Source organism: Cetorhinus maximus, unplaced genomic scaffold (genome assembly GCF_964194155.1).
Source record: "Cetorhinus maximus unplaced genomic scaffold, sCetMax3.hap1.1 HAP1_SCAFFOLD_635, whole genome shotgun sequence".
In the NCBI taxonomy this organism is placed as follows: Eukaryota; Metazoa; Chordata; class Chondrichthyes; order Lamniformes; family Cetorhinidae; genus Cetorhinus; species Cetorhinus maximus.
This window is the reverse complement of record NW_027596577.1, coordinates 164980-188735: the sequence shown is the minus strand read 5'-3', so window position 1 is coordinate 188735 and position 23756 is coordinate 164980. Positions and strand designations below refer to the sequence as shown.

The window sequence follows — 23756 nt, the reverse complement described above, 5'->3', positions numbered from 1 at the left end:
GCCAGGGGGTCCCTGGTTTCATGGTCTGCTCCACGAGGGTGCAGATATTGTGCTGTCTCTGTCCTGATCCCTGTATCCCCCACATTCCCGTGTTGGCTCCGCTCTCTCACTGTGACTAAGTCAATCTCTGGATGTATAATGGCTTTGTGTCCGCATTGTGTCTAGGCTCTCTCTGTCCCCCCCAGTGCTCTTAATAAACTGTTGTTACCCTGGTGGGCTTTCTGCTCGTGCTGTCTGGGGTTTTGCATGCTGTCACTCGCTGATCTCTGAACTTTCACTGGTTCCGACATTTTCATTAAATTGTATATTCGACAGCCCAGATCCAGGTTGCTGTGCGTTTTAAAAGAATGCTTCATCTTTGATTCACATCTTCAACCGTCTCAGGCTATCCCAAAATGCTATTTTTTTTTTTGCAGTATGGTCATTGTTGTAATGTAGGAGACACAGCAGCCAATGTGCGCATAGCAAGATCCCACACACGGTAAAAAGACAACAACCCAGATCATCTGGTATACCGAGGAAAATTTCCCAACTCTTTCACTTGTGGTTGTGGGATCATCTACCACAGCCCCAGGGGCAGATGGGACCTCACTTCCGCATCTCATCCGAATGATGGTACCTCCGACAGTGCGGCGCTCCCTCAGCGCTGACCCTCCGACAGTGCGGTTCTCCCTCAGTACTGACCCTCCGACAGTGCGGCACTCCCTCAGCGCTGACCCTCCGACAGTGCGGTTCTCCCTCAGTACTGACCCTCCGACAGTGCGGCACTCCCTCAGTACTGACCCTCCGACAGTGCGGCGCTCCCTCAGTACTGACCCCCCGACAATGCGGCGCTCCCTCAGCACTGACCCTCTAACAGTGCGGCGCTCCCTCAGCACTGACCCTCCGACAGTACGGCGCTCCCTCAGCACTGACCCTCCGACAGTGCAGCACTCCCTCGGCGCTGACCCTTCGACAGCGCGGCGCTCCCTCAGCACTGACCCTCCGACAGTGCGGCACTCCCTCAGTACTGACCCTCCGACAGTGCGACGCTCCCTCAACACTAACCCTCCGACAGTGCGGCGCTCCCTCAGAACTGGCCCTCCAACTGCGGCACTCCCTCAGTACTGACCCTCTGACAGAGCGGCGCTCCCTCAGCACTGACCCTCCGACAGTGCGGCGCTCCCTCAGCACTGACCCTCCGACAGTGCGGCGCTCCCTCAGCACTGACCCTCCGACAGTGCGGTGCTCCCTCAGCACTGACCCTCCGACAGTGCGGCGCTCCCTCAGCACTGACCCTCCGACAGTGCGGCGCTCCCTCAGCACTGACCCTCCGACAGTACGGCGCTCCCTCAGCACTGACCCTCCAACAGTGTGGCGCTCCGTCAGCACTGACCCTCCAACAGTGCGGCACTTGCTCGGCGCTGACCCTCCGACAGCGCGGCGCTCCTTCAGCACTGACCCTCCGACAGTGCGGCGCTCCCTCAACACTAACCCTCCGACAGTGCGGCGCTCCCTCAGTACTGACCCTCTGACAGTGCGGCACTCCCTCAGTACTGACCCTCCGACAGTGCGACGCTCCCTCAACACTAACCCTCCGACTGTGCGGCGCTCCCTCAACACTAACCCTCCGACAGTGCGGCGCTCCCTCAGAACTGGCCCTCCAACTGCGGCACTCCCCCAGTACTGACCCTCTGACAGTGCGGCGCTCCCTCAGCACCGACCCTCCGACAGTGCGGCGCTCCCTCAGCACTGACCCTCCGACAGTGCGGCGCTCCCTCAGCACTGACCCTCCGACAATGCGACGCTCCCTCAGCACTGACCCTCCGACAATGCGGCGCTCCCTCAACACTGACCCTCCGACAGTGCGGCACTCCCTCAGCACTGACCCTCTGACAGTGCGGCACTCCCTCAGCACTGACCCTCCAACAGTGCAGCACTCCCTCAGCACTGACCCTCCAACTTCGGCACTCCCTCAGTACTAACCCTCTGACAGTGCGGCACTCCCTCAGTAACTACACCAGGCATGTTGCCTGGATTGTTATATTCAAGTATCCGGATGGTGATTCGCTCCCACCACTTTCTCACTCAGAGATAAGAGAAGCTGGTCAGTTAGCCAAAGCTGGCACTGTGACCAGGCCCTGTCACTAACCAGATCAGAACGAGTGCTGGAACAGAATAACTGTGGAAAGCTGGGAGGACAGGAACCAACAAAACAACTTCAGACAAAAATCTGCAACGGTAAGGTCATATTTTTAAACAGATTTATTTCCATCAAACACTCTCAGGACAGGTACAGCACGGGGTTAGATACAGAGTAAAGCTCCCTCTACACTGTCCCCATCAAACACTCCCAGGACAGGTACAGCACGGGGTTAGATACAGAGTAAAGCTCCCTCTACACTGTCCCCATCAAACACTCCCAGGACAGGTACAGCACGGGGTTAGATACAGAGTAAAGCTCCCTCTACACTGTCCCCATCAAACACTCCCAGGGCAGGTACAGCACGGGGTTAGATACAGAGTAAAGCTCCCTCTACACTGTCCCCATCAAACACTCCCAGGACAGGTACAGCACGGGGTTAGATACAGAGTAAAGCTCTCTCTACACCGTCCCCATCAAACACTCCCAGGACAGGTACAGCACGGGGTTAGATACAGAGTAAAGCTCCCTCTACACCGTCCCCATCAAACACTCCCAGGACAGGTACAGCATGGGGTTAGATACAGAGTAAAGCTCCCTCTACACCGTCCCCATCAAACACTCCCAGGATAGGTACAGCACGGGGTTAGATACAGAGTAAAGCTCCCTCTACACCGTCCCCATCAAACACTCCCAGGACAGGTACAGCACGGGGTTAGATACAGAGTAAAGCTCCCTCTACACCGTCCCCATCAAACACTCCCAGGACAGGTACAGCACAGCAGTGGGAGCCACAGCCTGTAACTGGTATGAACAATTTCAGCAGTTCGAGCCACTCTCCAACAGTAGTGGAATTACACACATACAAACACACACATATACGTATACACATGAGCAGTTTTCACTAATGACCTGTGGTGGACCCCCTCTATCCCATTCCCTCTCTCCCCTTCCTCTGCCCCTTTTCTTCCCCCCTCCCACCCTGTTCCCTTTACTCAGGCTTGTTTCCCATCCTGATGTTACATACAGTCCCACACATTTCACCGTCAGGGAGCAGAGGGGGTTAGGTTCTGTGACCTTATTGGAGTGGATCCCTGCTCAAGGTGGGATATCCCTCTCCCCGAGCCTGGGATTCCTCGACAGCCTTTTCAATCTACTTGTGTCTCCTGTAGATCTTCTGAGCGAAGGAGAGGAAGACTTCTTGGGGCAGCTTCGTACAGTGTTGGCTGATGAGTCCCAAGAGCCTCTGGTAGCTGTGCTCCTCATACTGAGAGTAGATCGCTCGCATGTCCAGTTCCTCATACAAAGCCTTAACCTTTGCTATCTTCTCCTGCTCACTCCTCCCGTAGTTATCCTACAGTCACAAGAACAATTGATGCACGGTCAGGAGCCGAAACACGTTTACTGAACCCTGACAGCACAGAAGGAGGCCATTCGGCCCATCTTGTCCATACCAGCCCCAGGACACCCAGGTGCCCTTCCTAACCCCACCTTCCTGCACCCGGCCCATAGCCCTGCAGCTTACAGCACTTAAGGTGCAGATCCAGGTACTTTTTAAAAGAGTTTAGAGTTTCTGCCTCTACCACCAACTTGGGCAGCGAATTCCAGACACCCGCTCCCCTCTGCATAAAAAAAAGTTCTTCCTCATGTCCCCGCTACACCTTCTGTCACTTATCTTGAATCTATGTCCCCTGGTTCTAGAATTCTCCACCAAGGGAAACAATTTTATCCTGTCCACTCTATCTATTCCCCTCATAATTTTGTACACCTCAATCAAGTCACCTCTGAGCCTTCTTTGTTCTAAGGAAAATAACCCCAACCTATCCAATCTCTCCTCATAGCTACACTTTTCTAACCCTGGCCACATTCTTGTAAACCTCCTCTGCACCCTCTCCAGAGCTATTACGTCCTTCCTGTAATGTGGTGACCAGAACTGCACACAATACTCCAGTTGTGGTCTCACCAGTGTTTTATACAATTCCAACATTATATCCTTACTTTTATATTCTATACCTCTGCCAGTGAAGTGGAGCATTCCATATGCCTTCTTTACAACCTTGTCTACTTGAACTGCTGCCTTCAGGGACCTGTGTACTTGTATGCCAAGATCTCTCACTTCATCTACCCCTCTTAGTATATTCCCATTTATTGTGTAATCCCTGTAACTGTTTGACCTCCCTAAATGTATGACCTCACACTTCTCTATGTTAAAATCCATCTGCCACTTTACCGCCCACTCCACCAACCCATCTATATCGTTCCCATTGAATCTGCTTCCACCGCCTCCCAAATCACAACCACTGGCTGCGTAAGAGAAAATTCTCGGCCCTCCCTCTGGTTCCTTTATCAATTTCCTTGAATCGGTGTTCCTCTGGTTCCCAACACTCCTCCCGCTGGGAACAGTTCCTTCCTGATTTGGAACACCTCTATCAAATCTCCCCCTTAACCTTCTCTGCTCCCAGGAGAACAATCCCAGCTTCTCCAGTCTCTCCACATCAACTCAAGTCCCTTATCCCTGCTTCCCACCCTGGTAAATCTCCGCACTCTCTCCTTGGCCTTGACATCTTTCCACAGTGCGGTGCCCAGTGTTGGTATTGACGTGGGCCTGCCACAAACCCCTCTTTTTGACGGATTGGCCCTACCTCCAGTCAGCCCTTACTCTCTCCGCACTGCAGTGATACTGTCCTCCTTAAAACCAATACCCCAGCAACAAGCTCTGACCCTCCACTCCCCACCGTTCTCCAGCTTACTCCTCCCACGTGTTCCCAGATTTGCTTCTCAAACACTCCCAAATGGAAACCTCGGAGTCGCCCCTTTAGAGAGGAGAGCCTCTCGACTATCTGCATTTGTGCACAAAACATCATTTTGTTGAGCAAACACCCTGAGGCCATCACAGAAACAATTATCAAACGTCAATCTGACACCAAGACACACCAGGAGATGTGAGCAACAGGGAGCCAAATGTTCAGCCAAAGAGGTAGATTTCATGGAACATCTAAAAGGAGAGAGAGAGGCGGAGAGGATTAGGGCAGGAATTCCAGAGCTCAGGGCCCCCCCAGGCAGCTGAAGGCACGGCCGCCAATGGTGGAGCGATGGGAATCGGGGGATGTGCAAGAGGCTGGAATTGGAGGAGTGCAGAGATCTCGGAGGGTTGTAGGGGCTGGAGGAGGTTACAGAGATAGGGAGGGGTGTAGGGGCTGGAGGAGGTCACGGAGATAGGGAGGGGTGTAGGGGCTGCAGGAGGCGACAGAGATAGGGAGGGGTGTAGGGGCTGGAGGAGGCGACAGAGATAGGGAGGGGTGTAGGGGCTGGAGGAGGTTACAGAGATAGGGAGGGGTGTAGGGGCTGGAGGAGGTTACAGAGATAGGGTGTAGGGGCTGGAGGAGGTTACACAGATAGGGAGTGTAGGGGCTGGAGGAGGTTACAGAGATAAGGAGGGGTGTAGGGGCTGGAGGAGGTTACAGAGATAGGGAGGGGTGTAGGGGCTGGAGGAGGTGACAGAGATAGGGAGGGGTGTAGGGGGTGGAGGAGGTTACAGAGATAGGGAGGGGTGTAGGGGCTGGAGGAGGTTACAGAGATAGAGAGGGGTGTAGGGGTGGAGGAGGTTACAGTGATAGGGAGGGGTGTAGGGTCTGGAGGAGGTTACAGAGATAGGGAGGGGTGTAGGGGCTGGAGGAGGTTAGAGAGATAGGGAGGGGTGTAGGGGCTGGAGGAGGTTAGAGAGATGGGCTGGAGGAGGTTAGAGATAGGGAAGGGAAGGCTCAAGGAGGGATCGGAAAGGATGAGAATAGCTGTGTGGGCAGTGACGGGTGAACAGGGTGAGTTCAGACGTGGGGAAAGCAGAGGTTTGGATGAGCTGAAATGTAGAGAGGGCGGCAGGTGTGAGCCTGGTCTTGGGAAAGCAGGGGAATGAACTTCATAAAGCAGATCCCTGTGTGTCCTGTGAAGCTCAGGATCCTGTTCCAGCATCTCTTACCCAAACCTGTTCCTGCAATTCCTTAGACACCGGATTAGAGGGACAGATCAGCTAAAATAGGGTTTGCCTGAGTCAAGGTGGGTTCCTCACCTCCAGAAGCTGCCTCTGTTTTGGATCGACCCTCTTGAGTGCCTGTACCACCAGCCAGCTGCACTTGTTATCCTCAATGTCAGTGCCAATCTTCCCAGTCACCTCCGGGTCCCCATAGCAGTCCAGGTAGTCGTCCTACAACACAGAACTTCAACTCAAACACATTGCCAGAGAAACGCAGCGCATCGTTACTTCCCGGCAACGCACTGACCTTCAACTCCCCTCCACAGGGAGCTACCGGGAACGACAGCGCTGTGGGTGTCCCTACACCACACGGGCTGGAGCGCCTCACCACCACCACCACCTCCTCAAGGGGCAACCGGGGACGGGCAATAAACGCTGGCGTCCATATCCCGGGAGGGGATGGGCATGAACAGTTGCTACTCTGGGGTTTAAAAAACAGAATTTAAAGAGCTTTGTGTAATGTTTCCCCCACCCTCCACACTTCAGGGCGCGTGGGACAGAATCGCGCAGAGCAGCTCCATGCCCTCCAGAATCAACACTCACTCACTGTTCGGGGGGGGGCGACCCTGGCTGACAGGTCAGGGTGGTAATAGGCCAGGGGCAGTGAGGAGTCCTGCCTTTCCTACTCACCTGGATCTGGAAGAACTCTCCCATCTCCAGCAGGATGACCCTGGCGCTGCAGTGTTCAGCTTCCCCGGCGATCCCAGCCTGCAGAAAAATCAAAGGAGAAAGGTCACACCCGAGCCCGGCTGAACGTTCACCGTCCCCGCTGAGGGCTTGGCTCCCTCTCCCAAGGTTTTGTTCTGTTGATGCAGTGGCTGCGAACTGGAAGGGTTTTCACTGAGAGAACGTGCATTTATCAGTCGGGTTTGTTTTAGAGTAATAAAAGCAGAACAATCGTCTCCTACTCCCCGGAGGGGAATCCTTCCAAAAAAAAAACTAGCTGGAATGAGACCATTGAAACACTAAACGTTAGAATCATTGAAAGGCTGGTGCTGAGCTGCCTTGAGCCGCTGCAGTCCCTGTGGTGTAGGTACACCCACAGTGCTGTTAGGAAGGGAGTTCCAGGATTTTGACCCAGCGACAGTGAAGGAACGGCCGATATATTTCCAAGTCAGGATGGTGAGTGGTTTGGAGGGGAACTTGCAGGTGTTGGTGGTTCCCCATGTGTCTGCTACCCTTGTCCTTCTAGATGGTAGAGGACATGGGTTTGGAAGGTGCTGTCGAAGGAGCCTTGGTGAGTTGCTGCAGTGCATCTTGTAGATGGTACACACACTGCTGCTACTGTGCGTCGGTGGTGGAGGGAGTGAATGTTTGTGGATGGGGTGCCGATCAAGCGGGGCTGCTTTGTCCTGGATGGTGTTGAGCTTCTTGAGTGTTGTGGGAGCTGCACTCATCCAGGCAAGTGGGGAGTATCCCATCACACTCCTGACTTGTGCCTTGTGGATGGTGGACAGGCTTTGGGGAGTCAGGAGGTGAGTTACTCAGCACAGGATCCCTAGCCTCTGACCTGCTCTTGTAGCCACAGTATTTATATGTCTAGACCAGTTGTTTCTGGTCAATGGTAACCCCCAGGATGGTGACGGTGGGCGGAGGAGGCGGGGCCGGGCTGGGAGGAGGCGGGGCTGGGACCGGGAGGAGGCGGGGCCGGGACCAGGAGGAGGCGGAACCGGGAGGAGGCGGGGCCGGGGCCAGGAGGAGGCGGGGCCGGGAGGAGGCGGGGCCGGGAACAATAGGGAAATGTAGAGATAACTGTTGGGAGGAGGTGCAGGCCTGACCTTTGCCCTCAGTACTCACCATGTACATGGCTGCAGCAACTGGGAGGTAGAAGCTGTAAAAAGCTGTCTTGTATTTCACAATGGCCTTGTACCTGAAAGACAGGGAGCGGAGATCCATTAACCTGCAACACGGGGACCCCCTCCCCTCCCCCACCGCGGGGACCCCCTCCCCCCCCCACCGCGGAGACCCCCTCCCCCCCACCGCGGAGACCCCCCCCCACCCCCACCGTGGGGACCCCCTCCCCCCCCAACCGCAGAGCCCCCCTCCCCCCGCTCAGCGGAGACCCCCTCCCAACGTGGAGACCCCCTCCACCCCCACCGCGGAGACCCCCTCCTAACATGGGGACGCCCCCCTCCCCTCCCACCGCGGAGACCCCCTCTCCCCCCCCACGGCGGGGACCCCCCCCCCACCGCGGGGACCCCCCTCCCACCGCGGAGACCCCCTCCCCCCCCCACCGCAGAGACCCCCTCCCCTCCCCACCACGGAGACCCCCTCCTAACATGGGGACCCCCCCCTCCCCTCCCACCGTGGGGACCCCCTCCCAACACGGGGACCCCCTCCCAACACGGGAGACGCCCTCCCAACACGGGGATCCCCCTTCACCCCCCCCCCCCCCCACCCCCAGTACGGGGACCGGGCCACCTTATACACGCCCTCAGTAACCCTTCTCCTCCTGGCTCAGACTGTAGATATATCGGCCGGGGAGGTGGACGGACACACAGACCCGAGGGGCCATGTTCCGATCCCGGCTGCGGCAGTATCCGGGAGTTATCATTAAAACCAGTGCTGACTGGACCAGGAGAGAGCGAGACATAACAACACTGGGGTCTACCCGAGACGGAGCCGCCAGTGACAGACTGAACAAGTCCAGGTCCCGGGGAGAGGGGGATTAAAGCAACTGTCATTGGAGGGCGGCCCCTGATAACACTTACCCAGCCCCTGATAACACTCACCCAGCCCCTGATAACACTCACCTCTGTTCTGTGAACCTGTCCAGATTAACCTTGCTGGGCTGTGCAGTCATGAGGTCCAGCGCCTGGCCAAGCTCGGTCTGGTGTGAGGTCTGAGGTCAGAGAAACAAAAAACATCAGACCCGCTGGACAGAGCAGGTGAGTGAGTTGGGGGGGAACGTTTAAAGATTTCACAGCAAGTGACGAAAGTGAAAAGCAGACGGAAGCTACAGTTCAGAATTTCACTGCTGGGGAGAAAGTGCTAGTTCTTGTTACCAGCGCTGGGTGACACGTTAAAGGCAAGGTTTAGTGGGCCTCTTACAGGATTGAAAAGAAATTGAGTGAAGTAAATTATTTAATAAATACTCCAGATAGAAGAAAGAAGCAGAGGGTGTGTCATGTAAATTTGCTTTAAAAAGTACTTTGAGAGGGAAGAGGAACACGAAGAGGTGTTAGTGATGGTGGAAGATGAGAAAGAGGTGGAAGTGCAAGATTCTGAAACTGATTTTCCTCTAATCAAACTGGCTAATGAGGGGGGTGCTTGAAAATTTAAACGTTATGTTGAGTTACCTTCCAGACAAGTGTTAAAAGTGATTTGGAAAATCTATTGCAGTCACACAAAGATATTTGTGGAAACAGGTTGGGGAGGACAGATTTAGCCAGACATGATGTCTCTGCAGAAGTTTCATCTCAATATGGCAACATCTTTGTAGATTAAATCGGGCAAAGTTATCACAAGGACAAAAAGAAATTGATTTCATGCTTCAAAATGATATCGTTGAGGTTAGTTGCAGTAACTGGAGTTCACCAGTTGTACTGGCACCGAAACCGGATGGAACACAGACTGTTCGAAAGGTGAATGAGGTGACAAGAGCGGATTCATATCCCAAACCACGGTTGGAGGATTGCATTGAGAAAGTGGGACAATCAAAATTCATCACAAAGATTGACTTGCTAAAAGGATATTGGCATTTTTAAAACCTGGACACTGAACTGAAATGATTTCTGCTGATACCAAGGATTAGTATATATTGCTAAGTTAATGCATGCATCTGGTAATGTAATAGTGTAAGCATATAGTTAAATATAGGAGATAGTGTAGGATAGGTTAATAAAAATGAAGCCATCTTTTAGAATTATGACAGTTCATTTTTCAATAAGGAGGGGGATGTCAAATAGATATAATAATGTCTATAATGTTATTGGAAATTATTTTAAAATAGCCACAGACACCACTAAACTCTGAGTGTGAGTGTGTTTTTATTGGATTAAAGCCAGCTGGTCTAGAGGCTTTGATGTATAGAAGAGAAGTTTGAAGTGGTAATTCGATAAACATGGGCAAATAGAAGGTGAAGTATAAAGGGGGCAATTTGCATTTTTAAATAGACCATTCAAAAGAGCAGGTGAAATATTACACCTAACCAGGTGAAGCTCAGAAACAATGTGTTTATTGTTTTTCAAAGCTTACTAGTAAAGTGGGTATCATGAAAAGGTTTCATTGGTAGAAGATTTAAAGTTAAAAAAATCTTAGTGACAAACAGAATATGCATTCAAAGAGGAAAATATGTATAAAGGGAGAGAAGGCTGTTGGTAAAAGAAGGATGGATTCTAAGATCTAAAATTCCCAGCCTGTAAGCCTCAAACCTGTCTGCAAGGACCCAGAGCTGAAAGAAACTCATTTTGAATGTGACTGTACAGGGTGTACTTTGCCAGGTGTCTATTTAAATCTGTGTTTTACTGTTGCCTTAACGGGGGTGTAACTGAGTTAGATTAGTTAGGAGATTTTTGTAGTTATTACAGTAGTCATTTTGTAGACATATGTCTGTGCTTACAATCTTTCTTGTATTATTAAATGTTTAATGTAGTTTTATAAAAAAACCTCTTGAGACTCGGTGGTCTTATTACTACTGAATTCAAAGCCTGCATCTCGAAACTTACAAACTGCAAAGGTGAGTCATGACAGTTGTTTCAAGTTTCCCTCCGGGATTTGAACAACTCAGCCTTTACCATTGGCTGCGTCATGATTGACATGCGCACACGTGCACGCAGCGAGACAGGCACACGAACTGTGCAAGGGGTTCACTGGATAGTGACATTAGGGATGGGCAATAAATGCTGGCCTAGCCAACAATGCCCACATCCCATGAATGAATAAAAAAGGAGATCGACACACGTCCCTCCTGCCATGACCCAGGGGGCCTGACTCTTTCTCTGCTGCCTGGTAGCTAACAGGACACACGCAGACCAGTGGCTCTAATGTGAAACAGATGCGTGGGAGATGAGAGTGGAGCCTCACTGACATGTAACGTTCAGATAACCAGGGGCTTGTGGACTTTGTCCAGCTCCAGGCTGAAGATGGGAAGCATCACGTATCCCGGGATTTGATCCTGACCCCCTTACCTGCAGGAAGAGCTCCAGCAGATTCAGATAATACCCTTGTCCTTTCGTGTACTTGCGGAGGAGCTGGTAAACTGTAGCCTCCAGGAGATAAGAGTCATTAATGGCATCCAGTCCGACCCCTTCCTGAGAGAGAATGAGAATGAGAGAGAGTGAAACACTGACCTCTATACACTGACCCCAGTCTATCACAGGACACACACAGACCCACGTCCCGTCACCATGTGGGGGAGTCAGAGACCCGCGTCCCGTCACCGTGTGGGGGAATCACAGACCCGCGTCCCGTCACCGTGTGGGGGAATCACAGACACAGACCCGCGTCCCGTCACCGTGTGGGGGAATCACAGACACAGACCCGCGTCCCGTCACCGTGTGGGGGAATCACAGACACAGACCCGCGTCCCGTCACCATGTGGGGGAATCACAGACACAGACCCGCTTCCCGTCACCGTGTGGGGGAATCACAGACACAGACCCGAGTCCCATCACCGTGTGGGGGAATCACAGACACAGACCCACGTCCCGTCACCGTGTGGGGGAATCACAGACCCGCGTCCCGTCACCGTGTGGGGGAATCACAGACCCGCGTCCCGTCACCGTGTGGGGGAATCACAGACACAGACCCGCGTCCCGTCACCGTGTGGGGGAATCACAGACACAGACCCGCGTCCCGTCACCGTGTGGGGGAATCACAGACATAGACCAGCGTCCTGTCACCGTGTGGGGGAATCACAGACACAGACCCGCGTCCCGTCACCGTGTGCGGGAATCACAGACACAGACCTGCATCCCGTCACCGTGTGGGGGAATCACAGACCCGCGTCCCTTCACCGTGTGGGGGAATCACACAGACCCGCGTCCCGTCACCGGGTGGGGGAATCACAGACACAGACCCGCGTCCCGTCACCGTGTGGGGGAATCACAGACACAGACCCGCGTCCCGTCACCGTGTGGGGGAATCACACAGACCCGCGTCCTGTCACTTCAAGGTTAGTATTAATGATAAGAACACAAGGATTGGAATTCCAGCTTCTCATGTCTAATTGCTGGTGTACAGCGGAGTGCTGATGCAGACAGAATCCATACCCTCCGATACCAACAGGCTTGTCCTCTCCTTGTTACAGATTGGTCCATGATGTCATCTGCAACCAGGAAGAAAGCTTGCAGCTGGAAAGAAACAGAACATCAGACATCAGCTCTGGGGAAACAAACTGCAGCACAGTTGTGAGTATCTGACATGGTGAGTAAAGGCAGGCTGACAGAGAACGAGAGAGCATTTTAAATATTCATAAACTCTAAATGCTGCAGTGGAAACGGAGATTCGCATATCTGAACTGCCTTTCACAATCTCAGGACGTTGCAAATCAATTCACGGCCAAGTGTAAGCACAAGGGGTCGTGTAGGAAACAGTGGCCATTTTGTGCATAGCAAGATCCCACAAGCAGCACCACTCAGAGATAGGGAGGGGTGTAGGGGCTGGAGGAGGTTACAGAGATAGGGAGGGGTGTAGGGGCTGGAGGAGGTTACAGAGATAGGGAGGGGTGTAGGGGCTGGAGGAGGTTACAGAGATAGGGAGGGGCGTAGGGGCTGGAGGAGGTTACAGAGATAGGGAGGGGCGTAGGGGCTGGAGGAGGTTACAGAGATAGGGAGGGGCGTAGGGGCTGGAGGAGGTTACAGAGATAGGGAGGGGCGTAGGGACTGGAGGGGGTTTCAGAGATAGGGAGGGGGGTAGGGGCTGGAGGAGGTTACAGAGATAGGGAGGGGCATAGGGACTGGAGGGGGTTTCAGAGATAGGGAGGGGGGTAGGGGCTGGAGGAGGTTACAGAGATAGGGAGGGGTGTAGGGGCTGGAGGAGGTTACAGAGATAGGGAGGGGTGTAGGGGCTGGAGCAGTGAGTGCTGTGAGATTGATCAGTGCAATGGGCTGTGTGTGTGAGAGACACTGACATACTCACCAGCTCCACACACCAGCCGATTATTAGCGCTGTCTTCAGGTTCTCCTCTGTTTGCTGTTTGGGACTGGAGAGCTCTCGAAATGAGGCAATTACTGAGAGGCCTCGATTTCTCTTCCCACCCGGAACATTATATTCAAGCACCTGGAGAGGGGAAAGTGGGGAGACAGTGAGTGTGTGCAAGCAATGTCTACTGACCATCTGCTGGTTCAATAATGGAGACCATCCCCATAAACCAGTGGCACCAGTGTGCCCATCCCCATAAACCAGCGGCACCAGTGTGCCCGTCCCCATAAACCAGCGGCACCAGTGTGCCCGTCCCCATAAACCAACGGCACCAGTGTGCCTGTCCCCATAAACCAGCGGCACCAGTGTGCCCGTCCCCATAAACCAGTGGCACCAGTGTGCCCGTCCCCATAAACCAGTGGCACCAGTGTGCCCATCCCCATAAACCAGTGGCACCAGTGTGCCCATCCCCATAAACCAGTGGCACCAGTGTGCCCATCCCCATAAACCAGTGGCACCAGTGTGCCCATTCCCATAAACCAGCGGCACCATTGTGCCCATCCCCAAGTGCCAGTGTGCCCATCCCCATAAACCAGTGGTGCCAGTGTGCCCATCCTCATAAACCAGTGGCAAGTGTGCTCATGCCCATAAACCAGTGGCATCAGTGTGCCCATCTCCATAACCCAGTGGCACCAGTGAGCCCATCCCCATAAACCAGTGACACCATCCCATAAACCAGTGACACGAGTGTACCCATCCCCATAAACCAGTGGCACCAGTGTGCCCATCCCCATAAACCAGTGGCACCAGTGTGCCCATCCCCATAAACCAGTGGCACCAGTGTGCCCATCCCCATAAACCAGCGGCACCATTGTGCCCATCCCCAAGTGCCAGTGTGCCCATCCCCATAAACCAGTGGTGCCAGTGTGCCCATCCTCATAAACCAGTGTTGCCAGTGTGCCCGTACCCATAAACCAGTGACGCCAGTGAGCCCATCCCCATGACGCAGTGACACCATCCCATAAACCAGTGGCGTGTGTGCCTATCCCCATAAACCAGTGTTGCCAGTGTGCCCTTCCCCATAAACCAGTGACGCCAGTGTGCCCATCCCCATAAACCAGTGTTGCCAGTGAGCCAATCCCCATAAACCAGTGGCACTAGTGTGCCCATCCCCATAAACCAGTGACGCGAGTGTGCCCATCCCCATAAACCAGTGACGTGAGTGTACCCATCCCCATAAACCAGTGGCACCAGTGTGCCCATCCCCATAAACCAGTGGCACCAGTGTGCCCATCCCCATAAACCAGCGGCACCATTGTGCCCATCCCCATAAACCAGCGGCACCATTGTGCCCATCCCCATAAACCAGTGGCACCAGTGAGCCCATCCCCATAAACCAGCGGCACCAGTGAGCCCATCCCCATAAACCAGCAGCACCAGTGAGCCCATCCCCATAAACCAGTGGCACCAATGTGCCCATCCCCATAAACCAGTCACGCCAGTGTGCCTATCCACATAAACCAGCGACACCACCACATAAACCAGTGACGATAATGTTCCCATCTCCATAAACCAGTGGCACCAGTGTTCCCATCCCCATAAACCAGTGAGCCCATCCCCATAAACAAGTGACGCGTGTGCCCATCCCCATAAACCAAACCAGTGACGCCAGTGAGTCCATCCCCATAAACCAGTGGCACAAGTGTGCCCACCCCCAAGTGCCAGTGTGCCCATCCTCATAAACCAGTGGCAAGTGTGCTCATGCCCATAAACCAGTGGCATCAGTGTGCCCATCTCCATAACCCAGTGGCACCAGTGAGCCCATCCCCATAAACCAGTGACACCATCCCATAAACCAGTGACGCGTGTGCCCATCCCCATAAACCAGTGTTGCCAGTGTGCCCACCCCATAAACCAGTGTTGCCAGTGTGCCCGTACCCATAAACCAGTGACGCCAGTGAGCCCATCCCCATAACCCAGTGACACCATCCCATAAACCAGTGGCGTGTGTGCCCATCCCCATAAACCAGTGTTGCCAGTGTGCCCTTCCCCATAAACCAGTGACGCCAGTGTGCCCATCCCCATAAACCAGTGTTGCCAGTGAGCCAATCCCCTTAAACCAGTGACGTGTGTGCCTATCCGCATAAACTGGTGATGCCAGTGAGCCCATCCCCATAAACCAGCGATGCCAGTGTGCCCATCCCCATAAACCGGCGACGCCAGTGTGCCCACCCCCATAAACCGGTGACGCCAGTGTGCCCACCCTCATAAACCGGCGATGCCAGTGTGCCCATCCCCATAAACCGGCGACGCCAGTGTGCCCACCCCCATAAACCGGCGACGCCAGTGTGCCCACCCCCATAAACCGGCGACGCCAGTGTGCCCATCCCCATAAACCGGCGACGCCAGTGTGCCCACCCCCATAAACCAGCGACGCCAGTGTGCCCACCCCATAAACCAGCGATGCCAGTGTGCCCACCCCCATAAACCAGTGACGCCAGTGTGCCCACCCCATAAACCAGCGACGCCAGTGTGCCCACCCCATAAACCAGTGACGCCTGTGTGCCCATCCCCTTAAACCAGCGATGCCAGTGTGCCCATCCCCATAAACCAGCGACGCCAGTGTGCCCATCCCCATAAACCAGCGACGCCAGTGTGTACATCCCCATAAACCAGCGACGCCAGTGTGCCCATCCCCATAAACCTCCTCCCCACAGACTGCGCCCCCCTCCCCCCAGACTGCGCCCCCTACCCCCAGACTGCGCCCCCCCCCCAAACTGCGCCCCCCCAAACTGCGCCCCCCCTCCCCCCAGACTGCGCCCCCCTCCCCCCAGAGATTGCGCCCCCCTCCCCCCCCAGACTGCACCCCCACCTCTTCCCCCAAACTGCGACCCCCTCCCCCCAGACTGCGCATCCTCTTCCCCCAGACTGCGCCCCCCACCTCTTCCCCCAGACTGCGCCCCCCACCTCTTCCCCCAGACTGCGCCCCCCTCCCCAACAAGACTGCGCCCCCCTCCCCAACAAGACTGCGCCCCCCTCCCCAACAAGACTGCGCCCCCCTCCCCACCAAGACTGCGCCCCCCTCCCCACCAAGACTGCAACCCCCCTCCCCACCAAGACTGCCCCCCCCTCCCCACCAAGACTGCGCCCCCCTCCCCACCAAGACTGCGCCCCCCTCCCCCACAAGACTGCACCCCCCTCCCCCACAAGACTGCGCCCCCCTCCCCCACAAGACTGCGCCCCCCTCCCCACAAGACTGCGCCCCCCTCCCCACCAAGACTGCGCCCCCTCCCCACCAAGACTGCGCCCCCCTCCCCACCAAGACTGCGCCCCCCCTCCCCACCAAGACTGCGCCCCCCTCCCCACCAAGACTGCGCCCCCCTCCCCACCAAGACTGCGCCCCCCTCCCCACCAAGACTGCGCCCCCCTCCCCACCAAGACTGCGCCCCCCTCCCCACCAAGACGGCGCCCCCCTCCCCCCCAAGACTGCGCCCCCCTCCCCCCCAGACAGCACCTCCCACCTCTTTCCCCAGACAGCACCCACCTCCCCCTGCCCCGCCCGACGGCTCTCACCTCTCTCAGACGTTTGATTGCGTCCCCGATCTCCGGGTGATGCAGATCTTCCTCGGTCAAGGTCTCCACAATCTGGGTGAACATCCGGTCAAACTCCCTCATGTCGGCCTTGATCTGGGGCTTCTTCTCCACACTCATGGTCCCGCTGCCTACAGGAGGGAGTCAGAGGCCAGGACTAAGGTCAGCCGCACAGGGGAACAGGACTCCCAACGCCCACCTTGCAACAGAAGTGTGTCTAGGAACGGGAAGGCCGGAGGAGACTGGGACTGTGTCACCTGCCCGAGCGATGAACTGGACACTCCTCACTAACTGACCCACTTACAATAGACCCATCCGACTGGCTCTTAAAACCCAATCATTGAACGAGGGTGACTCTCATTTCCCCAAACCCTGTCCCAGCTTCAGAGAGTTCCAAAGTGCTTTCCAATCCCTCTCCAAACGTAGTCGCTGTTGTAATGTCCGAAACGCAGCAACCAATTGGTGCACAGCAAGATCCCACAAACGGCAACGTGACTTTAAGAATAAATGATGGATCATCTGATTTTTTTTTTGGGGGGCGGGATATTAGTTGGAGGGATAAACATGGGGCCAGAGCACCAAGGATAGAAACCACTCTCCCCGTCTTCAGGAGAGTGGCCCCCTGGGATCTCTCACGCCCGCCTGAGAGGGTCGGAGGGGTTCTCAGTTGAAGCAGGTCTTTGATCCCACAAGCCCCTCTGCCCTCGGCGGCGGGCCTGGTACCCGCTGAGCCGCGGAGACCATCGAGGGGCCCTCACTCTCACAGAAGGCAAGTTACCAACCGCAGTTCCTACCCCAACACGTGACTGACATTGGAGACAGTACCACCCATCACCCATTCCCCCTTCCTTCCCTCCCTCCCCAGAGCGAGTCCCACATTCTCCAGACTCTACGGGTTAAGAACTTTCTCCCGAATTCCCCATTGGGTTTATTAGTCACCGTCTTATATTGATGGCCCCCCTAGTCCTGGTCTCTCCCACAAGTGGAAACATCTTCTCCACATCTACCCTTCCGAGCCCTTTCAGAATTTTAAAGACCTCTATGAGCCTGGTCTTTTCTAGAGTTTAGACCCCAGCCTGTTCAATCTGTCCTGATATCAACTCTCAGCTGCCAGGACAAGCCTCAGGGAGACTCTACATCACCACAGTGGCTACTCTTCATTGGCTGTGAAGCGCTTTGGGACTTCCCCAGAGGCACTATTAACAAATGCAAGTTCTTCCTTTGCAAGGGCTGGGGGCGCTCCTGACCCCCAGCCCAGTACCAGCTCCGGGTGGACAGCTGCCCACGGGGTAGGGGGCAGTCGGACGGGCGGGCGGGCGACGCGGGAGTGAACTCCGAGCAGTTGCCCGCGCACGCCAGGGCGTTAACCTGGCCCGCTCCAACCCCCTTCTGGACACGCCTTCAACCCAGGCTGCTACCAGCTGCCTCAGACTGCTTACCGTGACTCCTGGTGAGCTTTCTCGGCACGGCACGGGTAGAACGACACAGGCAAGGGGCTAGCAACACAGCCGCACGGTGGAGGAGGAGCTGGCGGTACATGGGCATCGTGTGACTTGCACTACAACAACAATGACCTGCATTGATACAGCACCTCAAACACAGCAGCGGAAAAAAAAAAACCCCTGGCATTTCTAAAGCGCCCTTTGCTGGACCCTCAGGACACCCCAAAGCACTTCGCAGCCAGTGGAATACTTCTGCAGTGTAGCCACTGCTGTAACGTAGGCAGCCAATTTGTGCACAGCAAGATCCCACCACACAGCAACGTGATGATGACCAAGATCACCCCGTTTGGCGGAGGGAGAAGCATTGACCCCCCCCCGCACCCCCCAGGAGATGGAAGGGAACTGTCTCACCAGCACCAGGCAGCAAGCACTGGAACCGGTCCAGCCTGTTCCCACACAGATTAAAGTGCAGCCAACACAACCCAGTTCAAACATTCAACCACACCGTGGGTTATTAACTGCGATGTTGTTTCCACTCCTGGTATGGTTAAGGCGGGAGTGGGGGGGTCTGGCTCCAAGGGCACCAGCAGGCTGAAGCGTGGCTTCGAAACAGATAACAGCCACCTATTCGACTGCGGGAGCATCACCGCCACCCTGCACAGCCGAGCCCATCCCACCGGTTGGTGACTGGGTCCAGGTCCACCCCTCCACAACCCAGTTCACCCAGCCTCGTCGCACCAAACGGTTTAAACCATTCCGACGCATGACAAATTAAGTTGCAGAGCCAGAATTAGGACCCCCTCCCTCTCTCCCTCCCCTCCTCCATGACCCACCTTCACTCGGATGCTCAGCTGTAGGGAAGCTGCTGCTCCACGTTCATCCACAGGACCCAGCAATGAAGCCCTGGTGCGAGGTGCTGCTGCCCTGGTTTGGGGTAGGACTGTCCAAGGCTTGACCTGAGATGGGATAACCTGGTCCAAGCTGGATAGTCCTGGGTTGACCTCTTCTGGTCTGAGCTGGGCTGACCAGCACTGCGCTGGCTGTCCTGTCCTGGTCTGATGGGGCCTGAACTGTCCTGAGATGGGATGACCTGGTCCAAGCTGGACTATCCTAGACTGAACTGGGCTGGACTGTCCTGAGCTAGGATGACCTGATCTGGACTGTCCACAGCTAGGATGCTCTGCTCTGGGCTGGACTGACCTGTGCTGGTCTGGACTGTCCTGAGCTAGGATGTTCTGGTCTGGGCTGGACTGACCTGCGCTGTCCTGGATTGTCCTGAGCTGGTCTGGACTGTCCTGAGCTGGTCTGGACTGTCCTGAGCTAGGATGCTCTGGTCTGGGCTGGACTGACCTGTGCTGTCCTGAGCTGGATGGATTGTCCTGAGCTAGGATGACCTCAGCTGGACTGTCCACAGCTAGGATGTCCTGGTCTGGTCTGGGCTGGACTCTCCTGCTCTGCACGAAGCCACTGGGTCAGCTCACTCTGCACACTCTCTCTCTCTCTCTCTCTGATCTCACTCAGAACTGAAACAAATGCGACCCACTACTGCGCATGTGTCTGCGGCTCGCAAAGTGGTTGCTGGGAGTTGTAGTTCCCGTTCCTGCGCTGTCGCTATTGCCTGCGCAGGCGCTTTGTCGGCAAGGGAACTACATCACCCATGGTGCATCGCAGTGTCCGGGGGAGAGAGAGCGCGGCGCTCATCTCCGTCACTCCACAGGAGACTCGGCTCCTGATTGGTCAGCGGCATCGCACGAGGATGGGAACGCGGAGAGTTTGCCAATCGGAGCCCGAGGATGGGAGTAAACTTCTATTGTGACGTCAATTGGAACGAATGGGCGGGGTCAAGGTGGGGGCATTTGAGTGAAAGACTGACCAATAGAAGGAAAGGAGCCGGCGCCTGAGCCTGGGATCCTCCAATTAGCTTCATCCCCTCACCCGCCCCCGCTCCCTCCCCACACTGGGAGTCAGCTCCTCCCCCTCCCCTCTCCAGATCACCTTCATCCCCTCCCGCTCACTGACCCAGACCTTAAATCACCCCCTCCCCCTCCTCCTCCCCTCCCCTTCACTGACCCAGACCTTAAATCACCCCCTCCCCCACCCCCACCCCTCCCCTCACCCCCTCCCCAACCCCACCTCCCCTCACCCCCTCCCCAAACCCTTCCCCCTCCCTCACCCCCTCCCCAAACCCTTCCCCCTCCCCTCATTCACCTCACCCCCTCCCCCACCCCAACCCCTCCCCTCTCCAGATCACCTCATCCCCTCCCCTCCCCTCAATGACCCAGACCTTCTTAAATCACCCCCACCCCTCCCCTCCCCCCAACCCCTCCCCTCCCCTCACCCCCTCCCCTACCCCAACCCCTCCCCTCCCCTAACCCTCACCCCCTCCCCTACCCCAACCCTGCCCCATCCCCTCATTCCACCCTCAACCTCACTTCCACCCTTCCCCTCCCCTCTTTCCACCCTCACCCCCTCCCCTTCCCCCAACCCCTCCCTCACTTCCACCCTCCCCCTCCCCCTCCCCTCTCCAGATCACCTCATCCCCTCCCCTCACCCTCAATGACCCAGACCTTAAATCACCCCCTATCCTCCCTCACTTCTACCCTCAATGCCTCCCCTTCCCCACCTCCCCCCCACCCCCCTTTCCAGGTCACCTCATCCGCCCCCCCCACCTCACCCCACTGACCCAGACCTTCTTAAATCACCCCCCCTCATCCACCCTCAACCTTTCCCACCCCCACATTGGACCGGCTCAGCCCCCTAACCCCTCCCACAAACCGCTCAACAGACCCAACCTTTCCCAGCCCCTTCACTCTCTTTCCCCTCTCCCACTTCCCCCTCGCACTCTGGTCAGCCACGCTGCAGTCTCTCTCTCTCTCTTCCCCCCCCCCCCCCCCCACCACCCTACCCCTACAGTCTTCACCCCCAACCCCCTCACCACCTCTTAACTGGGATTCAGGGTAGATGGGTCCAGGATTTGCGGCCTAATGAGGGCAACATGAACTAATACTTTTGCCAGGATCTTCAGCAGGGAGATGCATCAATAGTTGTTGAACTTGTTGTGGTCGCCCTTGTTCTCGTACAGGTTAACAATGTTTGCATCAGACATGTCCTGGGGGCACTGTCCCCACTCTCTAGCAGAGACAGAGACGTTTGTCCAGATGCTGCAGGAGTGCTTGATGAGTTCCAGTGGTAAAGCATCAGCACTTGGAGCTTTGCCCTTGGAAAGTGAGTCAGCTGTTTTTCTAAGCTCCTTGACTGTGGCTTCAATATCCAACTCTGCCATGACAAACATTCACTCCCTCCACCACCGACGCACAGGGGCAGCAGTGTGTGTACCATCTACGAGATGCACTGCAGCAACTCACCAAGGCTCCTTAGACAGCACCTTCCAAACCCACGACCTCTACCACCTAGAAGGACAAGGGCAGCAGACACATGGGGAACACCACCACCCGGAAGTTCCCCTCCGAGCCACTCACCATCCCGATTTGGAAATATATCGGCCGTTCCTTCACTGTCGCTGGGTCAAAATCCTGGAACTCCCTTCCTAACAGCGCTGTGGGTGTAGCTACACCACACAGACTGCAGCGGTTCAAGAAGGCAGCTCACCACCACCTTCTCAGGCAATAAATGCTGGCCCAGCCAGCGAAGCTCACATCCCGTGAATGAATTTAAAAAAGGCAGCTCTCTGTGGCATCTAGAGCTTCCTTGGTGACAGTGTTCTCCCTAGAATCCAACTCAAAGGACGGGATACATCCCTTCAATAACTGACCAATAACTAAGGCAGACTCAGCTGCAGTGACATTGCTGAATTTTTAACTAGTTCTAACCGCTCCCCTCTGTGGAGTTGCTCGGTTCTGATGTTCCACTGCCAAGGTGGTGCGTGCTGTGTTTCCTGTGGACTGTCTCTTTAAGGGCATTCTGTGGGGAAGGGATTCCTGTGAACCCCAAACTCAAGCGGTCAGTCAGAGGGTAGTTGTACCTTGTTAGAAAATAGAGATAGTTTAAGTAAGTTATGTTGGTATTTGCGGGAGTTAGGAATGAGTTTTAGCTTTAAAGTTTAAGTTTGACTTGTATTTCTGTATCTGTGTTAAGAAAAAAGGAAAATTGAGTTTTAGTTTTGCTTTAAAAGATGCCTGAATTTTTAATGAGAGCTTTATTACTGTGATAGCTAAGTTAAACCAATAAGAGTAGAGAAACTGGGCTGTGACCTTGCAATAGGGGTCCAGAGAGGCCGGTGCCTCCCACAGACGCACACAGGAAAACAAAAGAAATAGCAGTTTTGAGTTCAGTTTGAAGACAGCTGCCAAACAGAAGCCACCCAGAAGGTACAGGTATAGTCCCCAGCTAAAGAAAAGACCCCAAAATCCAGGGGAGTGGAACAGGAGAAAGTCCCAAGAAAACCCTGTAGTCAAAGGAAGGACAGGAACCTGGAAAAGGTCCTGTTAAGTGAAGTTAAGAATGAGGGGCAGACAGAAAGGCTCCAAGCGTCAGATTTAAAGAAACAAAAGCTGCAGGAAGCAGATTTAAAGCGAGAACAGCTTGCAAGAGGCAGGAAGATCCAAAGAGACGGCTGAAGGCCTGTGACTCTTTGCTATCGGTGTGTGAAGCAGTGCTGTACTGTTGACGGCTGGGTCAGTGAGAGAGAGTGCGTGGAAGACAGCTGGAATGCATGTGGTCACCTAGGAAAGAGGAACATCAGAAGAAGAGTTCGAAACCCTGGAGGTGAACCCTTGCGGAAAGCGTCTGATAGAAAGGGTTGGTTTGGGAGAAGACCCCAAAGCAAGTCCTTGGAGAGTGGAGATCGGAAACCCTTGTGTGAAAGATGGAGTTGACTCAAGGTGTGACAATTGTCTGGGGGGAATTGAGAGATCCATAGCATCTCTCTCAGGTGGCATCTGTCACTTGGTTTCAGAGTGTGGAGTATCTGACCACAGGTCGCCATATGTTTACATGGTCTGTGTACTTACTGTGAACATTAAAGTATAAGATAGCTTTTGTAACTTGTGTTATCCTTACAGATCTGTATATATCTGTAAAGGTATAGTTGTGGGTGAAGGAGTATTGTAATATAGTTCACCTTTTCTTGTTAAATAAATGTGTTATTCTTTTGTTAAAAGTTCATTAGCTGACTCCTGTGACTTTGTTCAGTGGCCACTCTCCACCTATCTAAACAAATGAATTAAAAGTTAGGATCTATCAAGATGGGTTCCAATCTGGGATTAGGCTTGTCCAGAGGTAACCTCAGCTGGGATCATAATCTGCTGAAAAGTCCTCAAATGGTCAGTCAGAGGGTAGTTGTATCTGATGAAAAGTCCTCAAGTGGTCAGTCAGAGGGTCGTTGTATCTGTTGAAAAGTCCTCAAGTGGTCAGTCAGAGGGTCATTGTATCTGTTGAAAAGTCCTCAAGTGGTCAGTCAGAGGGTAGTTGTATCTGATGAAAAGTCCTCAAGTGGTCAGTCAGAGGGTCGTTGTATCTGTTGAAAAGT

The 23756-nt window shown here is 54.8% G+C and overlaps 2 protein-coding genes across 8 annotated transcripts in view; one reads left to right on the top strand and one right to left on the bottom strand.

The window, feature by feature from the left end:
- Positions 1-418: 418 nt before the first annotated feature.
- Positions 419-19807, bottom strand: fdps (farnesyl diphosphate synthase (farnesyl pyrophosphate synthetase, dimethylallyltranstransferase, geranyltranstransferase)). Of its 6 annotated transcripts, XM_078535747.1 has the most exons (13): positions 19663-19806; positions 19524-19598; positions 19102-19463; positions 18266-18384; positions 16809-16957; positions 13233-13373; positions 12365-12445; positions 11282-11404; positions 8906-8994; positions 7950-8022; positions 6783-6860; positions 6189-6323; positions 419-3476 (listed from the first exon to the last, which is right to left on the bottom strand). In XM_078535747.1, the coding sequence occupies exons 4-13, from the start codon at positions 18369-18371 to the stop codon at positions 3276-3278; spliced, it is 1176 nt and encodes a 391-aa protein (XP_078391873.1). In that variant the 5' UTR covers positions 18372-18384; positions 19102-19463; positions 19524-19598; positions 19663-19806; the 3' UTR covers positions 419-3275. The 6 variants fall into 6 exon arrangements, with proteins under 6 accessions (XP_078391873.1, XP_078391871.1, XP_078391874.1 ...); XM_078535745.1 differs by having other exon boundaries at positions 19524-19807; XM_078535748.1 differs by having other exon boundaries at positions 18266-18353; positions 19524-19738.
- A 1440-nt stretch (positions 19808-21247) lies between these two features.
- The window catches only part of LOC144674360 (pyruvate kinase PKM-like), a 35031-nt gene continuing 32522 nt past the window's right edge, over positions 21248-23756 (top strand). Inside the window, exon 1 of one of the 2 annotated variants that reach the window (XM_078535742.1) lies at positions 21248-21493. In XM_078535742.1, coding sequence (XP_078391868.1) covers positions 21358-21493 — 136 coding nt within the window. In that variant the 5' untranslated portion in view covers positions 21248-21357. The remainder of the gene's footprint in view (positions 21494-23756) is intronic. The other variant, XM_078535743.1, reaches the window with a different exon arrangement.

Bases quoted from the DNA above. Each gene is read 5' to 3' on its own strand.
- fdps (XM_078535745.1), bottom strand. From the start codon at position 18,371: ATGCCCATGTACCGCCAGCTCCTCCTCCACCGTGCGGCTGTGTTGCTA. The intron at 13,374-16,808 runs GTGAGAGCCGTC...TCCCCTCTCCAG, and splicing joins CAATCAAACGTCTGAGAGAG to GTGCTTGAATATAATGTTCC. The intron at 8,995-11,281 runs GTAAGGGGGTCA...CTCTGACCTCAG, and splicing joins TGCTGGAGCTCTTCCTGCAG to ACCTCACACCAGACCGAGCT.